The sequence below is a fragment of the Phoca vitulina genome, unplaced genomic scaffold (assembly GCF_004348235.1).
Source record: "Phoca vitulina isolate PV1807 unplaced genomic scaffold, GSC_HSeal_1.0 scaffold22, whole genome shotgun sequence".
In the NCBI taxonomy this organism is placed as follows: domain Eukaryota; kingdom Metazoa; phylum Chordata; class Mammalia; order Carnivora; family Phocidae; genus Phoca; species Phoca vitulina.
Window position 1 is genome coordinate 36848486 of NW_022589725.1, and position 17978 is coordinate 36866463.

At 44.6% G+C, this 17978-nt stretch overlaps 1 protein-coding gene across 1 annotated transcript in view; it reads right to left on the reverse strand.

Annotated features, from left to right (window-relative positions):
• NINL (ninein like) overlaps positions 1-17252 on the reverse strand; it is a 173115-nt gene extending 155863 nt beyond the window's left edge. The window contains exon 1 of the mRNA XM_032419757.1: positions 17079-17252. Within this exon, the coding sequence (XP_032275648.1) occupies positions 17079-17217 (139 nt within the window). The 5' untranslated portion in view covers positions 17218-17252. The remainder of the gene's footprint in view (positions 1-17078) is intronic.
• Positions 17253-17978: the final 726 nt, after the last annotated feature.

Genomic DNA, 17978 nt, shown 5'->3' on the forward strand with positions numbered 1-17978 from the left:
GCATATTTTGCCATTATGACATTTCTTTTGGTGGGATGACTGTTGCTATTTATTTTTATTTCAGTCAAGTGAACTTTAAAGGTTGAGGGAGGAAAAATGAAAAGGGCACTAGGAGATTTTCTAAACACTCTACTCCCAGCTGTGTAAGTCCTGCATAGTCAGAGCCACAGGAAAGAGGTCTCTACCTCTGACCCCTCAGTAGGCTGCTTGCTTTTGCCAAATAATCCTGTGATAATACAAAACACCTATTTCTTGAGCTCATCATTCAATGGGCACATTCCTAACCACTTAGGAATTTATCAGCCTTGTGAAGGAGGCACCACTGTTAGCCCCATATTAAAGGTGAGGATACTGATGGAACCAGAAAAGACCTCAAATAGCCAGAGGAACGTTGAAAAAGAAAAGCAAAGCTGGTGGCATCACAATTCCGGACTTCAAGCTCTATTACAAAGCTGTAATCATCAAGACAGCATGGTACTGGCACAAAAACAGACACATAGATCAATGGAACAGAATAGAGAACTCAGAAATTGACCCTCAACTCTATGGTCAACTAACCTTGGACAAAGCAGGAAAGAATATCCAATGGAAAAAAAGACAGTCTTTTCAAAAAATGGTGTTGGGAAAATTGGACAGCCACATGCAGCAATCTGTTTCTGGACCATTTGCATACACCACACACAAAAATAGACTCAAAATGGATGAAAGACCTAAATGTGAGACAGGAATCCATCAAAATCCTAGGGGAGAACACGGGGCAGCAACCTCTTCAACCTCAGGCACAGCAACTTCTTCCTATAAACATCGCCAAAGGCAAGGGAAGCAAGGGCAAAAAATGAACTACATCAAGATAAAAAGCTTTTGCACAGCAAAGGAAACATTCAACAAAACCAAAAGACAACCGACAGAATGGGAGAAGATATTTGCAAATGACATATCAGATAAAGGGCTAGTATCCAAAATCTATAAAGACCTTACCAAACTCAACACCCAAGGAACAAATAATCCAATCAAGAAATGGGCAGAAGACATGAACAGACATTTCTGCAAAGAAGACATCCAAATGATGAATAGACACATGGAAAAGTGCTCAACATCACTCAGCATCAGGGAAATACAAATCAAAACCTCAATGAGATACCACCTTACACCTTAACAAGTCAAGAAACAACAGATGTTGGCGAGGATGCGGAGAAAGGGGAACCCTCCTACACTGTTGGTGGGAATGCAAGCTGGTGCAGCCACTCTGGAAAACAGTATGGAGGTTCCTCAAAAAGTGAAAATAGAGCTACCATACGACCCAGCAATTGTACTACTGGGTATTTACCCCAAAGATACAAATGTAGTAATCCAAAGGGGCACCTGCACCCCAATGTTTATAGCAACAATGTCCACAATAGCCAAACTATGGAAAAAGCCTAGATGTCCATCAACAGATGAATGGATAAAGAAGATGTAGTATATATATACAATGAAATATTATGCAGCCATCAAAAAATGAAAGCTTGCCATTTACAGTGACGTGGATGGAACTAGACGGTATTATGCTAAGCGAAATAAGTCAATCAGAGAAAGACAACTATCATATGAGCTCACCGATATGAGGAATTTGAGAAACAAAGCAGAGGATCATAGGGGAAGAGAGGAAAAAATGAAACAAGATGAAACCAGTGAGGGAGACAAACCATAAGAGACTCTTAATCTCAGGAAACAACCTGAGGGTTGCTGGAGTGGAGGGGGGTGGGAGGGACAGGGTGGCTGGGTGATGGACACTGGGGAGGGTATGTGTTGTAGTGAGCGCTGTGTACTCTGTAAGACTGATGAATCACAGACCTGTACCCCTGAAACAAGTAATATATTACATGTTGATAATAAAAATAAATTTTAAAAAAAGGTGAGGATATTGAAGCACTGAGAGGTTAAGTATTTGCCCAAAATCACAGAGCTAGTAAATGAACACATACTGAGGTCTAACTCACAGTCAGAACTACCAACCTTTACATCCTGCCTCATGCCTACTAATAATATCCAAACATACAAAGTGGTTTTGAATATTTAAAAAAAAAAAAAGTTTTGGGACGCCTGGGTGGCTCAGTTGGTTAAGCGGCTGCCTTCGGCCTGGGTCATGATCCCAGTGTCCTGGGATCGAGTCCCACATCGGGCTCCTTGCTCAGCAGGGAGCCTGCTTCTCTCTCTCTCTCTCTCTGCTTGTGCTCTGTCAAATAAATAAAATCTAAAAAAAAAAAAAAAAAAAAGTTTTTCCATGTATAAGTCAGGACTCGGAAATCCAGAATATATGGGGCAATGTCTCTTCCAGCTCTAAACCAAACCGGAAAGTCCTAATGTTCTACAAGAATTTTATATTAGTAAACCTAATTATAAGGAAAGAACACTAACTTGAATAGTCACCAAAATTATAAAGCAATACTTCAACCAAACAATCCATATCCCAATCCATTTCTATTCATCTGCTATAAACAGTGAGATACCTTCTCTTCACCAGAACCAGGGTGTAACCTTTGTTTCATGTTGGCTATAAAGAAAATAAGAGAATAAAATAACACAACCAATAAGATTTATTTAGAAAACCATGACAATCCCCCCTCATTATTGTCCCAACTTTCTCATCTGAAATTCCAGACATGCAATTAAGATATAAAGGTAAATGTTGATCTTCTCTGTTCTCTATATATTTTTTTCATTTAAAATATACATATTTTTTAAATTTTATTATGTTAGTCACCATACAATACATCATTGGTTTTTGATGTGGTGATCCACGATCCATTGTTTTCGTATAACACCCAGTGCTCCATGCAGTATGGGCCCTCCTTAATACCCATCACTGGGCTAACCAATCCCCTCTCCCCCCTCCCCTCTAAAACCCTGTTTGTTTCTCAGAGTCCATAGTCTCTCATGGTTCATCTCTCCCTCCAATTCCTCCCCCATTTTTCCCTTCCTTCTCCTAATGTCCTCCATGTTATTCCTTATATTCCACAAATAAGTGAAACCATATGATAATTGACTTTCTCTGCTTGACTTATTTCACTTAGCATAATCTCTTCCAGTCCCATCCATGTTGATGTAAAAGTTGGATATTCATCTTTTCTGATGGCTGAGTAATATTCCATTGTATATATGGACCACATCTTCTTTATCCATTCATCTGCTGAAGGGCATCTCGGCTCTTTCCACAGTTTGGCTATTGCGGACATTGCTGCTATGAACATTGGGGTGCATATGGCCCTTCTTTTCACTACATCTGTGTCTTTGGGGTAAATACCCAGTAGTACAATTGCTGGGTCATAGGGTAGCTCTATTTTTACATTTTTGAGGAACCTCCACACTGTTTTCCAAAGTGGCAGTACCAACTTGCATTCCCACCAACAGTGTAAGAGGGTTCCCCTTTCTCCACAACCTCTCCAACATTTGTTGTTTCTTTCCCTGCCCATTTTGGCCATTCTAACTGGTGTAAGGTGGTATCTCAGTGTGGTTTTGATTTGGATTTCCCTGATGGCTAATGATGATGAACCTTTTTTCATGTGTCTGTTAGCCATTTGTGTGTCTTCTTCAGAGAAGTGTCTTTTCATATCTTCTGCCCACTTTTTGACTTGATTATTTGTTTTTTGGGTGTTGAGTTTGAGAAGTTCTTTATAGATCTTGGATACCAGCCCTTTATCTCTAGTGTCATTTGCAAATATCTGCTCCCATTCTGTGGATTGCCTCTTTGTTTTGTTGACTGTTTCTTTTGCTGTGCAGAAGCTTTTTATCTTGATGAAGTCCCAAAAGTTCATTTTTGCTTTCGTTTCACTAGCTTTTGGAGATGTATCTTGAAAGAAGTTGCTGTGGGTGATGTCAAAGAGGTTATTGCCTATGTTCTCCTCTAGGATTTTGATGGATTCCTGTCTCACATTGAGGTCTTTCATCCACTTTGAGTTTATCTTTGTGAATGGTGTTAGAGAATGGTTGAGTTTCATTCTTCTGCATGTGGCTGTCCAATTTTCCCAGCACCATTTATTGAAGAGACTGTCTTTTTTCCATTGCATGTTTTTTCCTGCTTTGTCAAAGATTATTTGACCATAGAGTTGAGGGTCCATATCTGGGTTCTCTACTCTGTTCCATTGGCCTATATGTCTGTTTTTGTGCCAGTACCATGCTGTCTTGGTGATCACAGCTTTGTAATAGAGCTTGAAATCGGGCAACATGATGCCCCCAGCTTTGTTTCTCTTTATCAACATTTCCTTGGCGATTCGGGGTCTTTTCTGATTCCATACAAATTTTAGGATTGTTTGTTCCAGCACTTTGAAAAATGTCATTGGAATTTTGATCGGGATGGCACTGAAGGTATAGATTGCTCTGGGTAGCATAGACATTTTAACAATGTTTATTCTTCTGATCCATGAGCATGGAATGTTTTTCCATCTTTTTGTGTCTTCTTCAATTTCTTTCATGAGTGTTCCGTAGTTCCTAGAGTATAGATCCTTTACCTCTTTGGTTAGGTTAATTCCGAGGTATCTTATGGTTTTTGGTGCTATTGTAAATGGAATCGTTTCTCTAATTTCTCTTTCAACAATTGCGTTGTCAGTGTATAAGAAAGCAACTGATTTCTGTGCATTGATTTTATATCCTGCCACATTACTGAATTGCTGGATGAGTTCTAGTAATTTGGGGGTGGAGTCTTTTGGGTTTTCCACATAAAGTATCATGTCATCTGCGAAAAGAGAGAGTTTGACTTCTTCTTTGCCAATTTGAATACCTTTTATTTCTTTTTGTTGTCTGATTGCTGTTGCTAGGACTTCTAGTACTATGTTGAACAACAGTGGCGAGAGTGGGCACCCTTGATGTGTTCCTGATCTCAAGGGAAAGGCTCTCAGCTTTTCCCCATTGAGGATGATATTTGTGTGGGTTTTTCACAGATGGATTTTATGAACTTGAGGAATGTTCCCTCTATCCCTATACTCTGGAGAGTTTTAATCAGGAAAGGATGTTGTATTTTGTCAAATGCTTTTTCTAGATCAATTGAGAGGACCATATGGTTCTTCTCCCTCCTCTTATTAATGTGTTCTATCACATTGATTGATTTGCTAATGTTGAACCACCCTTGCATCCCGGGGATAAATCCCACTTGGTCGTGGTGGATGATCCTTTTAATGTATTGTTGGATCCTATTAGCTAGGATTTTGTTGAGGATTTTGGAATCCATATTCATCAGGGATATCGGTCTGAAATTCTCCTTTTTGATGGGGTCTTTGCCTGGTTTGGGGATTAAGGTAATGCTGGCCTCATAGAATGAGTTTGGAAGTTTTCCTTCTGTTTCTATTTTTTGAAACAGCTTCAGTAGAATAGCTATTATTTCTTCTTTGAATGTTTGGTAGAATTCCCCAGGGAATCCATCAGGCCCTGGACTCTTGTTTTTGGGGAGGTTTTTGATCACTACTTCAATCTCGTTACTGGTTATTGGCCTATTCAGGTTGTCAGTTTCTTCCTGTTTCAGTCTTGGCAGCTTATAGGTTTCCAGGAAGGCCTCCATTTCATCCAGATTGCTCAGTTTATTGGCATATAGTTGTTGATAATAATTTCTAATAGTTGTTTCTATTTCCTTGGTGTTAGTCATGATCTCTCCCCTTTCATTCATAATTTTATTAATTTGGGTCCTTTCTCTTTTCTTTTGGATAAGTTTGGCCAGTGGTTTATCAATCTTATTAATTCTTTCAAAGAACCAACTTCTAGTTTCGTTGATCTGATCTACTGTGTTTCTGGTTTCTAATTCATTGATTTCTGCTCTAATTTTAATTATTTCTCCTCTAATGCGTGGCTTAGGCATCGTTTGTTGCTTTTTCTCTAGTTCTTTAAGGTGTAGAGTTAGTTGGTGAATTCGGATTTTTCTATTTTTTTGAGTGAGGCTTGGATGGCTATGTATTTCCCTCTTAGGACCGCCTTTACAGTATCCCATAGGTTTTGGACCGATGTGTTTTCGTTCTCATTGATTTCCATGAATTGTTTAAGTTCTTCTTTGATTTCCTGGTTGACCCAAACATTCTTGAGCACAGTGGTCTTTAGCTTCCAAGTGTTTGAATTTCTGCCAAATTTTTTCTTGTGATTGAGTTCCAGTTTTAGAGCATTGTGGTCTGAGAATATGCAGGGAATAATCTCAATCTTTTGGTATCGGTTGAGACCTGATTTGTGACCCAGTATATGGTCTATTCTGGAGAAAGTTCCATGTGCGCTCGAGAAGAATGAGTATTCTGTTGTTTTAGTGTGGAATGTTCTGTAAATATCTATGAGGTCCATCTGGTCCAATGTATCATTCAAGGCTCTCGTTTCCTTGTTGATTTTCTGCTTAGATGATCTGTCCATTGCTGAGAGTGGAGTATTGAGGTCTCCTACAATTAACGTATTGTCATCAATATGACTCTTTATTTGGTTAACAGTTGGCTTATATAGATGGCTGCTCCCATGTTGGGGGCATAGATATTTACAATTGTTAGATCTTCTTGTTGGATAGACCCTTTAAGAATGATATAGTGTCCTTCTGTGTCTCTTATTACAGACTTTAGTTTAAAATCTAATTTGTCTGATATAAGAATTGCTACCCCAGCTTTCTTTTGAGGTCCGCTGGCATGGATGATGGATCTCCATCCCTTCACTTTCAGTCTGGATGTATCTTTAGGTTCAAAATGAGTCTCTTGTAGACAGCACATGGATGGGTCCTGTCTTTTTATCCAATCTGCAACCCTGTGCCATTTTATGGGAGCGTCTGTTTAGGCCATTCATATTGAGAGTGATTATTGAAAGATATGAATTAATTGTCATCATGTTGCCTGTGAAGACATTGTTTCTATAGATTGTCCCTGTAAATTTTTGTTGTATATCACTCTTGGGGTCTTTCTCCTTTTATAGAAACCCCCTTAATATTTCTTGCAGGGCCAGCTTGGTGGTCACATATTCTTTCAGTTTCTGCCGGTCGTGGAAGCTCTGCATCTCTCCATCCATTCTAAATGAAAGCCTTGCCGGAAAAAGTATTCTTGGCTGCATGTTCTTCTCATTTAGTACCCTGAATAGGTCTTGCCAGGCCTTTCTGGCTTGCCAGGTCTCTGTGGATAGGTCTGATGTTATTCTGATGTTCCTTCCTCTGTACATAAGGAATCTCTTCCCCCTAACTGCCCTTAAGATGGTTTCCTTGGTTCTAAGATTTGCGAGTTTTATTATTACATGCCAGGGTGTTGGCCTGTTTTCCTTGATCTCGGGAGGGGTCCTCTCTGCCTCTAGGACACGAATGTTTGTTTCATTCCCTGATTAGGGAAGTTCTCAGCTACGATTTGCTCAAATACATCTTCTAGTCCTCTCTCTCTCTCCACTCCCTCCGGGATTCCAATGATTCTGACATTGGAACGCTTCATGGTGTCACTTATTTCTCTGATTCTATTTTCACGGATTCTGAGTTGTTTTTCCCTGGCCTCCTCTTTTCCCTTTTTATCTATTATATTGTCTTCCAGGTCCCTTATTCTCTCTTCTGCCTCAGTTACCCTAGCTGTTAGATTATCTAGATTGGATTGGATCTCATTGATAGCATTTTTAAGTTCTGCCAATTCACCTTTCATTTCTGCCCTTAGAGACTCTATGTTGCCATTAATTGATTTCCCCATTCTAGTCATTGTCTTCACAATTGCTAGCCTGAATTCCATCTCCGACATCTTGGTTATATCTGCATCCATTTGTAAATCTGCAGCATAAGTCATAATCTCTGAGTCTTTTCTATTTTGGGGGCTCCTCCTCCTAGTCATTCTGTTGATGGGTGTTTGAGGGAATGTATAGAGTCCAAATTATTGACCAGAACCCAAGCAAGATGCACCTGTTTTCTTGGGACCTTAGGGTTGCTGGCCTCTTGTTTTCCCAGCCTGTCTTCTGCGGGAGGGGCCTGCCACGCTGTTACTCAGGCAACCCCGTTTGGGCGGAGTTGCCCTGCGCCCCTGTGGCGGGGGATGGGCTCAGTGGGAATCAGTTTTGGGGGCTTTTGTTCTCTGGCGCCTTTCCCTGGCAGCTTTCCGCATCTCTTCTGAGAGTCAGAGCAGAAGAGACAGTGTCCAACCCTCTGCCTCAGAGCAGAGAGATCACAGTCTGTTCTTCAGTGAGCTCTCCAGGCCACACTGTCTCCGTTTTCTGTCCATGCTGCTATAAACTGCAGCGTCCTGGGTTGTGAGCCCCTCCACAGCGCCCCCAGTCCTGCCTCCAGGTCGGGGCACGTCTCTGCCCTTTGTGCTTCTAAAACCGCCCGCCACTCCCAGTTCACACGCGGGCAACTCCGCCGCTCTGGGTTTCCATCCCGGGGGCTGCAGTTCGCAGGCGCGACCCTGCCGCTCTGGGTTTCCACCCCTGGGGCTGCCCTAAAGTCCTTTCCCCGCTGCTACCGGTCTGCGAGTCTGTGCCCGTCCACAGCACGTGAGGCTGTCGCTCACTGGCGGTGTAGGATCCCCACTGCCAGGCACCCTCCCACTGCCATTTATCCTCCGATATCTGCCCGTGGAATCACGGCTCCCTGCTTCGTACCTCAAAACCAACCGCCTGGGCGCCTGGGTGGCTCAGTTGGTTAAGCGACTGCTTTTGGCTCAGGTCATGATCCTGGAGTCCCGGGATCGAGTCCCGCATCGGGTTCCCTGCTCAGCAGGGAGTCTGCTTCTCCTTCTGACCCTCCCCCCTCTCATGCTCTATCTCATTCTCTGTCTCAAATAAATAAATAAAATCTTATAAAAAAACAAAAACCAACCGCCTGCGATATTCTGTTTGTAGAGATCCAGATCTTCTTACATCTCAGGCTGGTTTCGTGGGTGCTCAGAGTGGTCTGGTAGATATCCAGCTCAATTCTGGGGACCAGTTGAAATAGGGTCCCCTACTCCTCCGCCATCTTTCCCCCCTCTCTACACATATTTAAAAGTCCACAGACACTCTGAGAAACAAACTGAGGGTTCTAGAGGGGAGGGGGGTGGGGGGATGGGTTAGCTTGGTGATGGATATTAAAGAGGGCACGTATTGAATGCAGCACTGGTGTTATACGTAAACAATGAATCATGGAACACTACATCAAAAACCAATAATGTAATGTATGGTGACATAACATAATAAAATGAAATTAAAAAAAAAAACAAACCTTAAGGGAAAAAAAAAGTCCACAGAATCCAACAGTGGGTTGAAGATTTTGGGTTTCTACTTCTAAAGAATGAGCCTGCTGTGAAGGTCAGTGTCAACAGCAACAACTCAATGGCCATAAAGCAGATTCAGAATTGCCAAGAGCTAATAATCTTCAATGTAGATGAAACACGGCAGTCCAAGAACCAGGCCCTGGGGAAATCACCGTATTTTGCTATTGCAGTTGCTTGAAGTCCATGCCAAACAAAATAAACTAAAATAAAACGTTGTAATCCTGGACTGACGCAAAATAACACTTGGGATGGAACCCTTTTCAAGTCTGACACACAGGGGGCTCAAGAGCTCATGAGACTTGACGCACTGCCACAGAAGTTTCCAACATTGCAGTGACTGGTGGCCCCAGTGCAGAGAGGAGCTCAGGAGCACCAGGCTACTTCAAGTTCTATGAAACGCACCTGTGCCTGGCAGTCCCTTTGAGCATCCAGTGTACAAATCAACCCCACCTTGACTCACCCCAGAACTAGACCCAGAACAGGAAAGAAATCTGGGAGCAAGTGCTAAGAGTCAAGAAGCAGGAGCCTGGCCACACACCTGTCCTTCACTGACCTATGAGCTCAGGGTTGTCTGCCTAATGGGAATCAGCTCTTTGTAAGAGTCTTTTTAAAAAGCTCTCCCATTTTAAGTCACAGAATTTCAGAGTTTTATTGTACCTTAAGTTGTCTCGTCCATTATCTTAATAGACTTGGGAAGCCATTCTCACTTAACAAATGGAGAAAACGAGGCACAAACATTTGGAGCCCAAAGACACTTCAAGAAATGGGCAGCACTAAAACTAGTATCTGTCCTGAGGCGAGACTGGGCGAGGGCCTCACGCCAACTCATCTCCCTCATACACTCTTCCAATGGGGTCATTCCTAGGCCATCACTGGCTAAAAATCAGGTTTCCACTCCCTGAGACAGGAAACACAAAGGAAGAGCAGTTTGGAGTGCTGGAGGTGAAGACAGAAATCCAGCTGGAATGTGTTGAGTTTGAAATAGCTATGAGGCACGGAAGGGGAATGAGCAAAGGCAGCTGGATGTCTGGCCTACTCTGAAGCATTAGGGAACGAAAATGCTATACACAGGAAACTACTGGAAGGACTGTCTTTTTTCCCACCTCTTCAGACAACAAAGCCAGAGAAAATACCACAGTTCATCAAATCCAAGATGCCACTGATTGTAAAACCAATGACTAAAAAAGAAAAACTGTTGTTAAAATCTGACACAATACTAAAATAGCATGGATTGCAAGATGCATCCCAAATTCAGAGACATTGTAACATGGGGGGAAAAAAAGGTATTTAGATTGCAGTGAATACAGAGTAGACATCTGTTTTTGTAACTTTTTATTCTGATATAATTTCAAGTTTATAGAAAAGTTGCAAAAACAGTACAAAGAATTCCCAAATACCTTTACCCAGGGAGCTTCAGCAATTGTTTTCACTTTGCCCCATTCATCATGCGCACTGTATCAGTTTCTCTCCCCACTTTGTTTCATACTTTGTGCCCTCCTCTCTCTAAATATCTCAGTATGTACTTACCAAACTCAAGGACATGGTGACAACAGAATGATCAACCTCAGGAAATGTGACACTGATATTATACTATTGTCTATTCCATCATTCACATTCAAATTTTGTCCACTGTCCCAATAATGTCCATAATTTATAGCTCTTCTACCCCCTTCTTGGCTCCATTCCAGGGTCAAGTAGCATATACAGGTGTCAGGTCCCTTTAGTCCTCTTTCAACTAGAATAGTTCCTCAGTCTTTGTGTTTCTTGACCTTGAAATGTTTGAAGAGTACAAAGGTCAGTTAGTTACTCTGTAGAACATCACACAAACGGGAGTTTGTCTGATGTCTCCACACAGAAAGTCAGGTTAGGTGGGTGAGGTAGTGTCCTTCTCGGTACCTCTCATCAAGAAGGCCCAGTGATGTCTCTTTACAGGTGACCTTAACTTTGATCACTTAGTTAGGATGGCATCCACAGCAGGGCAATTACCTTTTATAAGAATGTGAATTATGAGAATTTTTTTAAAGATTTTATTTACCTAGGGGCGCCTGGGTGGCTCAGTCAGTTAAACATCTGCCTTTGGCTCAGGTCATGATCTCAGGGTCCTGGGATCGAGCCCTGCATCGGGCTCCTTGCTCAGCGGGGAGCCTGCTTCTCCCTCTCCCTTCGCCCCTCCCCACTGCCATTCTCTCTCTCTCTCTCAAATGAATAAATAAAATCTTTTTCTTTTTAAAGATTTTATTTATTTATTTGACAGAGAGAAAGACAGCAAGAGCAGGAACACAAGCAGAGGGAATAGGAGAGGGAGAAGCAGGCTTCCTGATGAGCAGGGAGCCCAATGTGGGGCTTGATCCCAGGACCCTGGGATCATGACCTGAGCCGAAGGCAGACGCTTAACAACTGAGCCACCCAGGCGCCCCAATAAATAAAATCAAAAAAAGATTATATTTATTTATTTATTTATTTAGAGAGTGCAGGCATGTGGCGGGGGGGTGTCAGAGGGAGAGAGAATTTCAAGCAGATTCTCTGCTGAGCACGGAGCCGGATCAGTGTTTGATCCCAGGACCCCGAGATCATGACCTGAGCCAAAATCAAGAATCAGATGTTCAACTGACTAAACCACCCAGGAGCCCCGAATTACGAGGATTTTCAGTAGTAAAATCTACAAACAATAATGTCTTACTTTATGTGTACAATGTGAAATAATAAAAATTCAAAAAGAATTTAAAATGTGTCAAGAACTGCTTCATTTTAAGCATTTTTGCCACAGAGCAGGCCTGGCTAAGTTTGAGTTAGGCAGGACTCCCGCAAGCATCCTATTTGAAGCAGTTTTCTGAGGAGTGCTACTGGCAGTGAGAACAGGCCACTAATACAGATCGTGGGGTTTAGAAATTGGGTATCTAGGTTTCTGGCCAAGTCAGAAGGCAAACTCACTCTGTTACTTCCCTTTATTTAGGTCCTTGGGGAGTGGTGACCTCACTGAAGTCAGACCACAAAATCAGTCAGCTGAACCCAGGGAACTAACTGGCTGAGCTACAGTCAGCCCTTAGGAATTGGCTTCCTTGGGGCAGAAGGTACTACCTTCCCTGTTATCATGGGGAGAATGAACTCAGTTTTTCCCCCATCCACATGGGGACACACAGCGCCCTGAGTGCAGGGAGGAGGCTCACCTGTCCTGTAGTCTCTCCCCGGCTGGGGACCGGGTGGTACTGCCCACTCTTGCCCAGTTTTGTCCATGTTCATGAACACAGCCAAAAGCCTGGAGGCCACATGGACTGGCAATACTAGCCCCTCCCTCCTCGGGCCACCTGAGTAGAGCCAGGGCAGGTAAAGATGTTGTAGATACCTTGAGCTCGCCCTAGGGTATGGCAACCTGCTGTCAAAGTCTGACTGAGCAGACCACTCTATTGATTTTTAAATAATGTGTAACTGTTTATGAAATTCCTGTGCCCTTAAGCTAAGCCCCAAATCAGTGACGGTTTAATTACATTAGTTGATATTGGTTCTTATGTTTATGGTCTGATGCCATCTGGGACCCTGAGGGAGACCCCACAGGCCCCCGGTGTGAATGGCACTCCTAGGAGGTTGCCCTGGCAGGACCACAGGATGGCTGGCAGAGGCTACAGCCCCAATCCCAACATCAGACTCATCTTTTTAATGTTATTTCCTTGGGCATGCACACCCATGACGTCTACCAATGCAAAGCACAATTATGCTTAACATGGAATTTGAGTTGCTGATTTCCTTACCTCTCACTCACTTTACACATCTAGACAGACTGTGTAAGTCACAACTTTTTATCAGCACTGAAAACTCCTGACTTTCTTTTTAATGTACAGAAATGATCTAGTCGCTGAGGCAGTGATATATGGTAGAAATCCCACATGCTAGGAGGCATAGGATCTGCAGAGAGCCTATCCAGATCCTGGTGCCACGGGATTCTGAGCATAACCCCATCTTCGGGATGGGGACAAGAGCATGCCCTGGTGCAGCAGACTCACTATGAGCACTACATGGACGAATCTACCAAAAGCAGAGAACAGAGTGAGTGCACAATTTAAAAACAAATCATCAAAAAAATTTCAAAAGTTTAAAAAATTAAAAAAATAAATAAAATAAAATCACCAAGAGACAAGGGCTCCATTTCTGACAACCAGCATAGACAGCGCACAAGCCATACAGAGGGCCCAGGGGACGCACTCCACCTGTGTGGTGAGCCACACAGCCCTCTAGTGACCAGGTACCCAAAGCCTGCGCTCCCACAGCCCCCATGCACCCTGCCTCCATGGAGTAGATGCAGGGAAGTGTGGAGCCTATCACAGACCAAGGTGGGGTAGGCCCCCTTCCAGCTGGTGACTGATTCAATGGCCCAGAAGCCAATGACGCAGAGGCCACTGGGTGTGTTACTCCTCATTCTTAGAGTCACAGAAGCCACCCTCCCTCTTCCTCCAGATGTGAGACAGCTACCACCAACATGACAATGTGCGAAAAAGGGGCAGCCTGGGCCCCCAAATACTGGTTCAGCCGCTGGAACAACCCATCCTGAAGTGCTATACTTTCCTTCTGGACTTCCTTTCTGTTTAAGCCAAGACTGAGTTGGGTTTTCCATCGCTGGTAGCTAAAAATATCCCAACTGATAGACATCCACAAATGTAAAATTCTTAACTGAAAACTTAAAAAAACTAGACATTGGGAAGAATGATTTCCCTTCAGATCTTTAACAGTAACAATAAATGATGTTCACTTTGACAAACTCCCAACACACCAAAATTTTAACTTATTAACAAAGCAGATCCCAAAATAAAATAACTGGGTTATAAGAGCCTGTGTCACATCATTAAAGGATCTGCTGGTTTCCTCTCATGAAATACAAAATAAGTTGGGGCGCCTGGGTGGCTCATTCAGGTAAGGCTTCGGCTCAGGTCATGATCCCAGGGTCCTGGGATCGAGCCCCTTGTCAGGCTCCCTGGCGCGCAGGGAGCCTGCTTCTCCCTTCCTCTCTGCTTCTAATCTTAACTCTGTCCCTCTTTCTCTCAAATAAATAAATAAAATCTTTGAAAAAAAAAAAAAGAAATACAAAATAAGTCAATGCACAAAAGCTGGCATATACCAGCGCTTCTCAAACTTGAGTGCATTAGAATTACCTAGAGGGTGTTGGTTTATTTGAGAAACAAATGATTTCAACTCAAGGGAGACCATGTACCAGTCTTTGAGAAACAAGAAGCCATTATGTTGAAGTTTAAGGAAGGACAATCCGGGGTTGAGGGAAACAGATGAGTACAACCAGGAAGCGCCAGCTACATGCTCTAACTTCACCAAGATTTTAAAAACACAGAACACCGTCCAAAAGACTCCTCCATTCCTGTGTTCACAGAAAGCAACATTCAAAATCCTTTGGTTCAAAAAGTCTCACCAGGAGGCTCAAGGTTACCCTAAGGATGGGGGGAGGAAAGCCTTCTGCTACTGCAGCCCTCCAAATAGCTCCAGGTAGAATCTGACCCAAAGTTTTGGCTTCCTGCTTGTGATTAACCAAATCTCTGGCCTTGAGCCTGAATTCTTAATTTGTACTTGAAGCCAAGGTCTCAGCTAAGCCCAAATCTTAAGTCTAGTTACAGCCACTGCCATTCAACCTTTTACAAAATGACCACAGAATTGAGAGCAAAGGGGCTGTGGCCCTGGAGTTGCCCCTCCAGGTCAGAGGGCACTGTTCCACACCATGCCCCTGACTGCCCCTCTGAAACTTCCAGCTCAAGGTGTGAGACCAGGACACTGTGTTTCTGCCTCCTTATTCTAGTCCTTTCTTGAGCCAGGCAAGGAGAGAGAGATCTAGCAGCCGCCTGCTCCTGGTAAAATCCAGAGGTAAGTGTCCAAGGTAGAAAGAATATGGTCAGAGGGATCTCTCACATGTCCAAATTTCAAACACCGCATATGCCATCTTCCCCAAAAAAGGAGCCCCCACCAACCAGTACTTAAAACCACTCACCATAAAAGGGCAGGATCTGAATACTTTGAAAACTTACAGTTAGAACTTTGCAACTCTTCTGTTACTCTATTTTCTACCACCAAATGTTCATGAGGACTAAGGACCAGAACAAAGGACACACTAACACTAAGGGATTTCCAACATGCTATTAGCAAATGACTGTCAGTTCACCCATCTCTGAGCAGCCCTGTAAACCACAATGTATGAAGATAAATAAGGGTTAGAGGAAAAAAAAACAGTTTTCCATCAAAGATTATACAAAGTCCTCAACTGAAAAAATGCTGAAACCCTACCTTTTGCTCTATAAAATGTTCTGTTTCTAATTTGATGGTGTTAAATGTTATCTCAAGTTCCAGTTCTTCGGAGAAGGCTTGTTATTTCCTCATTCTGCAAAAATGTTTATCCTCTATTTCTTATTGAATCTGAACTATATATAAACACACAAGACCCATTTTTATTTGCTAGTACAGACTAGTTCAATCTGTAATAGTTTAAGCCACTAATACAGATATAAATCAAACAGAAAAGGGACAGCATGGTGGTACACTACTTATCTAACGGCCTTAGCACTTTTCTTTAATATACAGACTCTTGCACACAGTTCATAAAACTGTGAGACTGCTCAGTGTTCTGTTTAACAAATTAGTTTTAACTACCTTTTTTTGTTTTTTAATTTTCTGCTTTGAAATGTATTCTAAGTCCAATGTGGAAAACTTGGAAATCCCAGTAAAGGCCTCTAAGAAAAACACAAGGTCACCCATAATCCCTCCCTCCTATTTGACAGTGCTGGAGGTGAAACCTTAAGCATCACTTGACCTTCTCCAAGCCCTCCAGCTCCACAGTTCTTGCCTTGACACCCGCGCCCCCCCCCCCCCGTTGGATGGCTTGGCCTAAGTCTCCAGAGCACGATTTATGAGTGTGAAACACCCAAAGAGACTGGACAGACTCCTACGTGGGATTTGTGACTGAGCCCACCGATGGGAGGAAAGGGATGATCCTGCTGAACAACTAGTACAACATATAAAACTTGCAACAGACTATTTTTAGTCCCTGAGAGTAGCATATTATTTCAAACAATTTTCCCAAGTGCAAACTCGTGATACAACCAAAGGAAGCAGGTACATCCTAAAAAGTTTTATACGGAGGGATGCAATCTTAACATTCTGTGGATTAAGTGGCCTGCTCAGAGGAACCCGGCCTCGCGCTCTGCGGGTGAAGGGGGAGGCCGAGGGACCTGGCACCGTGGGCGATCCAGGAGCCCGGGTGCCTGGCAGCTGCGCGCGTCCCTGGAACAAAGTCAGCGGCCTCGGCTCATGCTCGACCCACCATTTAACCTCCGCGTCATCAGTGAGGACCACAGCCCTCGCCCGATCCTGATAGCACGCCGGGAGTTTAGCGTCCAACTCAGCAGAGGGGCCAGAAAGCTGCAAACTCGTTGCGAGGACCACGCACACTGCGGAAACGGCAGCGACTGTAGGACCTGGTTTTCAAAGGTTTGGTGGAGGAGCTGGATTCCCGCGGGACACGTTCTTTTAAAGTGACCTCCCGCCGCCCCCCTCCGCCTTCCGGGGTGACGGAAAAAAGCGGCCAGCACGTCAGGCTTACCGAACCCAGGGTCCCATACCCGGAGGCGAAGGGAGGACACGGAACCCGCGCAGGAGCCGGTCCCGGGAGTCGAGGCGAGAGCGGGGGGGTGTCGCGGGGTTCGCCCCACGATCCCGCCGCGCCCACAGTCGCAGGGCCCCGGCCCCCCCTGGTCCCCACCTGCCGACTGCCTGGGGCGCAGCCCGGGAGACAGCGAGCCTTTCTCCTCCGCTGCCCCACCCAGGGGGAGCGCGCCCGGGCCCGCCGCACGTGCGACGGAGGGGCGGGCCCTGCAGCCCCGCCCCAGCCCCGCTCACCTGGGCTGTGGGCGCCTCGGGTCTCCCTCGCGCGCGGGGTACAGGGTCGCAAGCCAAGGGCGCTGGCGCGTGCGCGGGGAACCCACGACTCGTCCCGCCGGCCGCTCTTTGTGTCTGGAGGCCCCGACGCCACGCTCATGCAGCGTCCAAGCGCCGCCTCCTTGTCCTCCCTGCGCCGGGCGCCGCGGGCCCGACCCGAGTGGGGGGGCCGGGTGGGCGGGGCGTGCGGGCGCCGTGTGGGCGGGGGCGTGCGGGCCCGGGAGGGGCGAGCAGGGGCGCGGGTGCCCTCTCAGTCAGTCTCCCTCGCCTGCCCTGGGAGTGTAAAGTTGCAGCTTTCTGTTAGCGACGTGCCCATACGTGGTTTGGCTGTTCACAGTCCTTACTCCAGCATCATCTTCTGGGAACACCCCGAGGAGGCAAGCCAGGTAGTAGTAATACCCCAAATTCGCAGGTGAAGGAACCGGAAGACACAAAACTTACGGTTCCTGTCTTCCCGTCATATATCAAATCAAATATTTATTGAGCACGTACTTGTGCCACGCGTCGTCCCTGGGGCTGAGAATGGAGCAGTAACAATGCTGGGAGGGTTGGCCAAATAAAATAAAATCCCTGCCCCTCGTGGAGTTTACACACCGGAAGACAATTTAAAAGCTTAAATGAGGGCGCCTGGGTGGCTCAGTCGTCAAGCGTGCCTTCGGCTCAGGTCATGATCCCAGGGTCCTGGGATCTATCCCCGTGTCGGGCTCCCTGCTCAGCAGGAAGCCTGCTTCTCCCTTTCCCACTCCCCCTGCTTCTGTTCCCTCTCTTGCTCGCTGTCTCTCTCTGTCAAATAAATAAAATCTTTAAAATAAATAAATAAATAAATAAATAAATAAATAAATAAAAGCTTAAATGGAATAT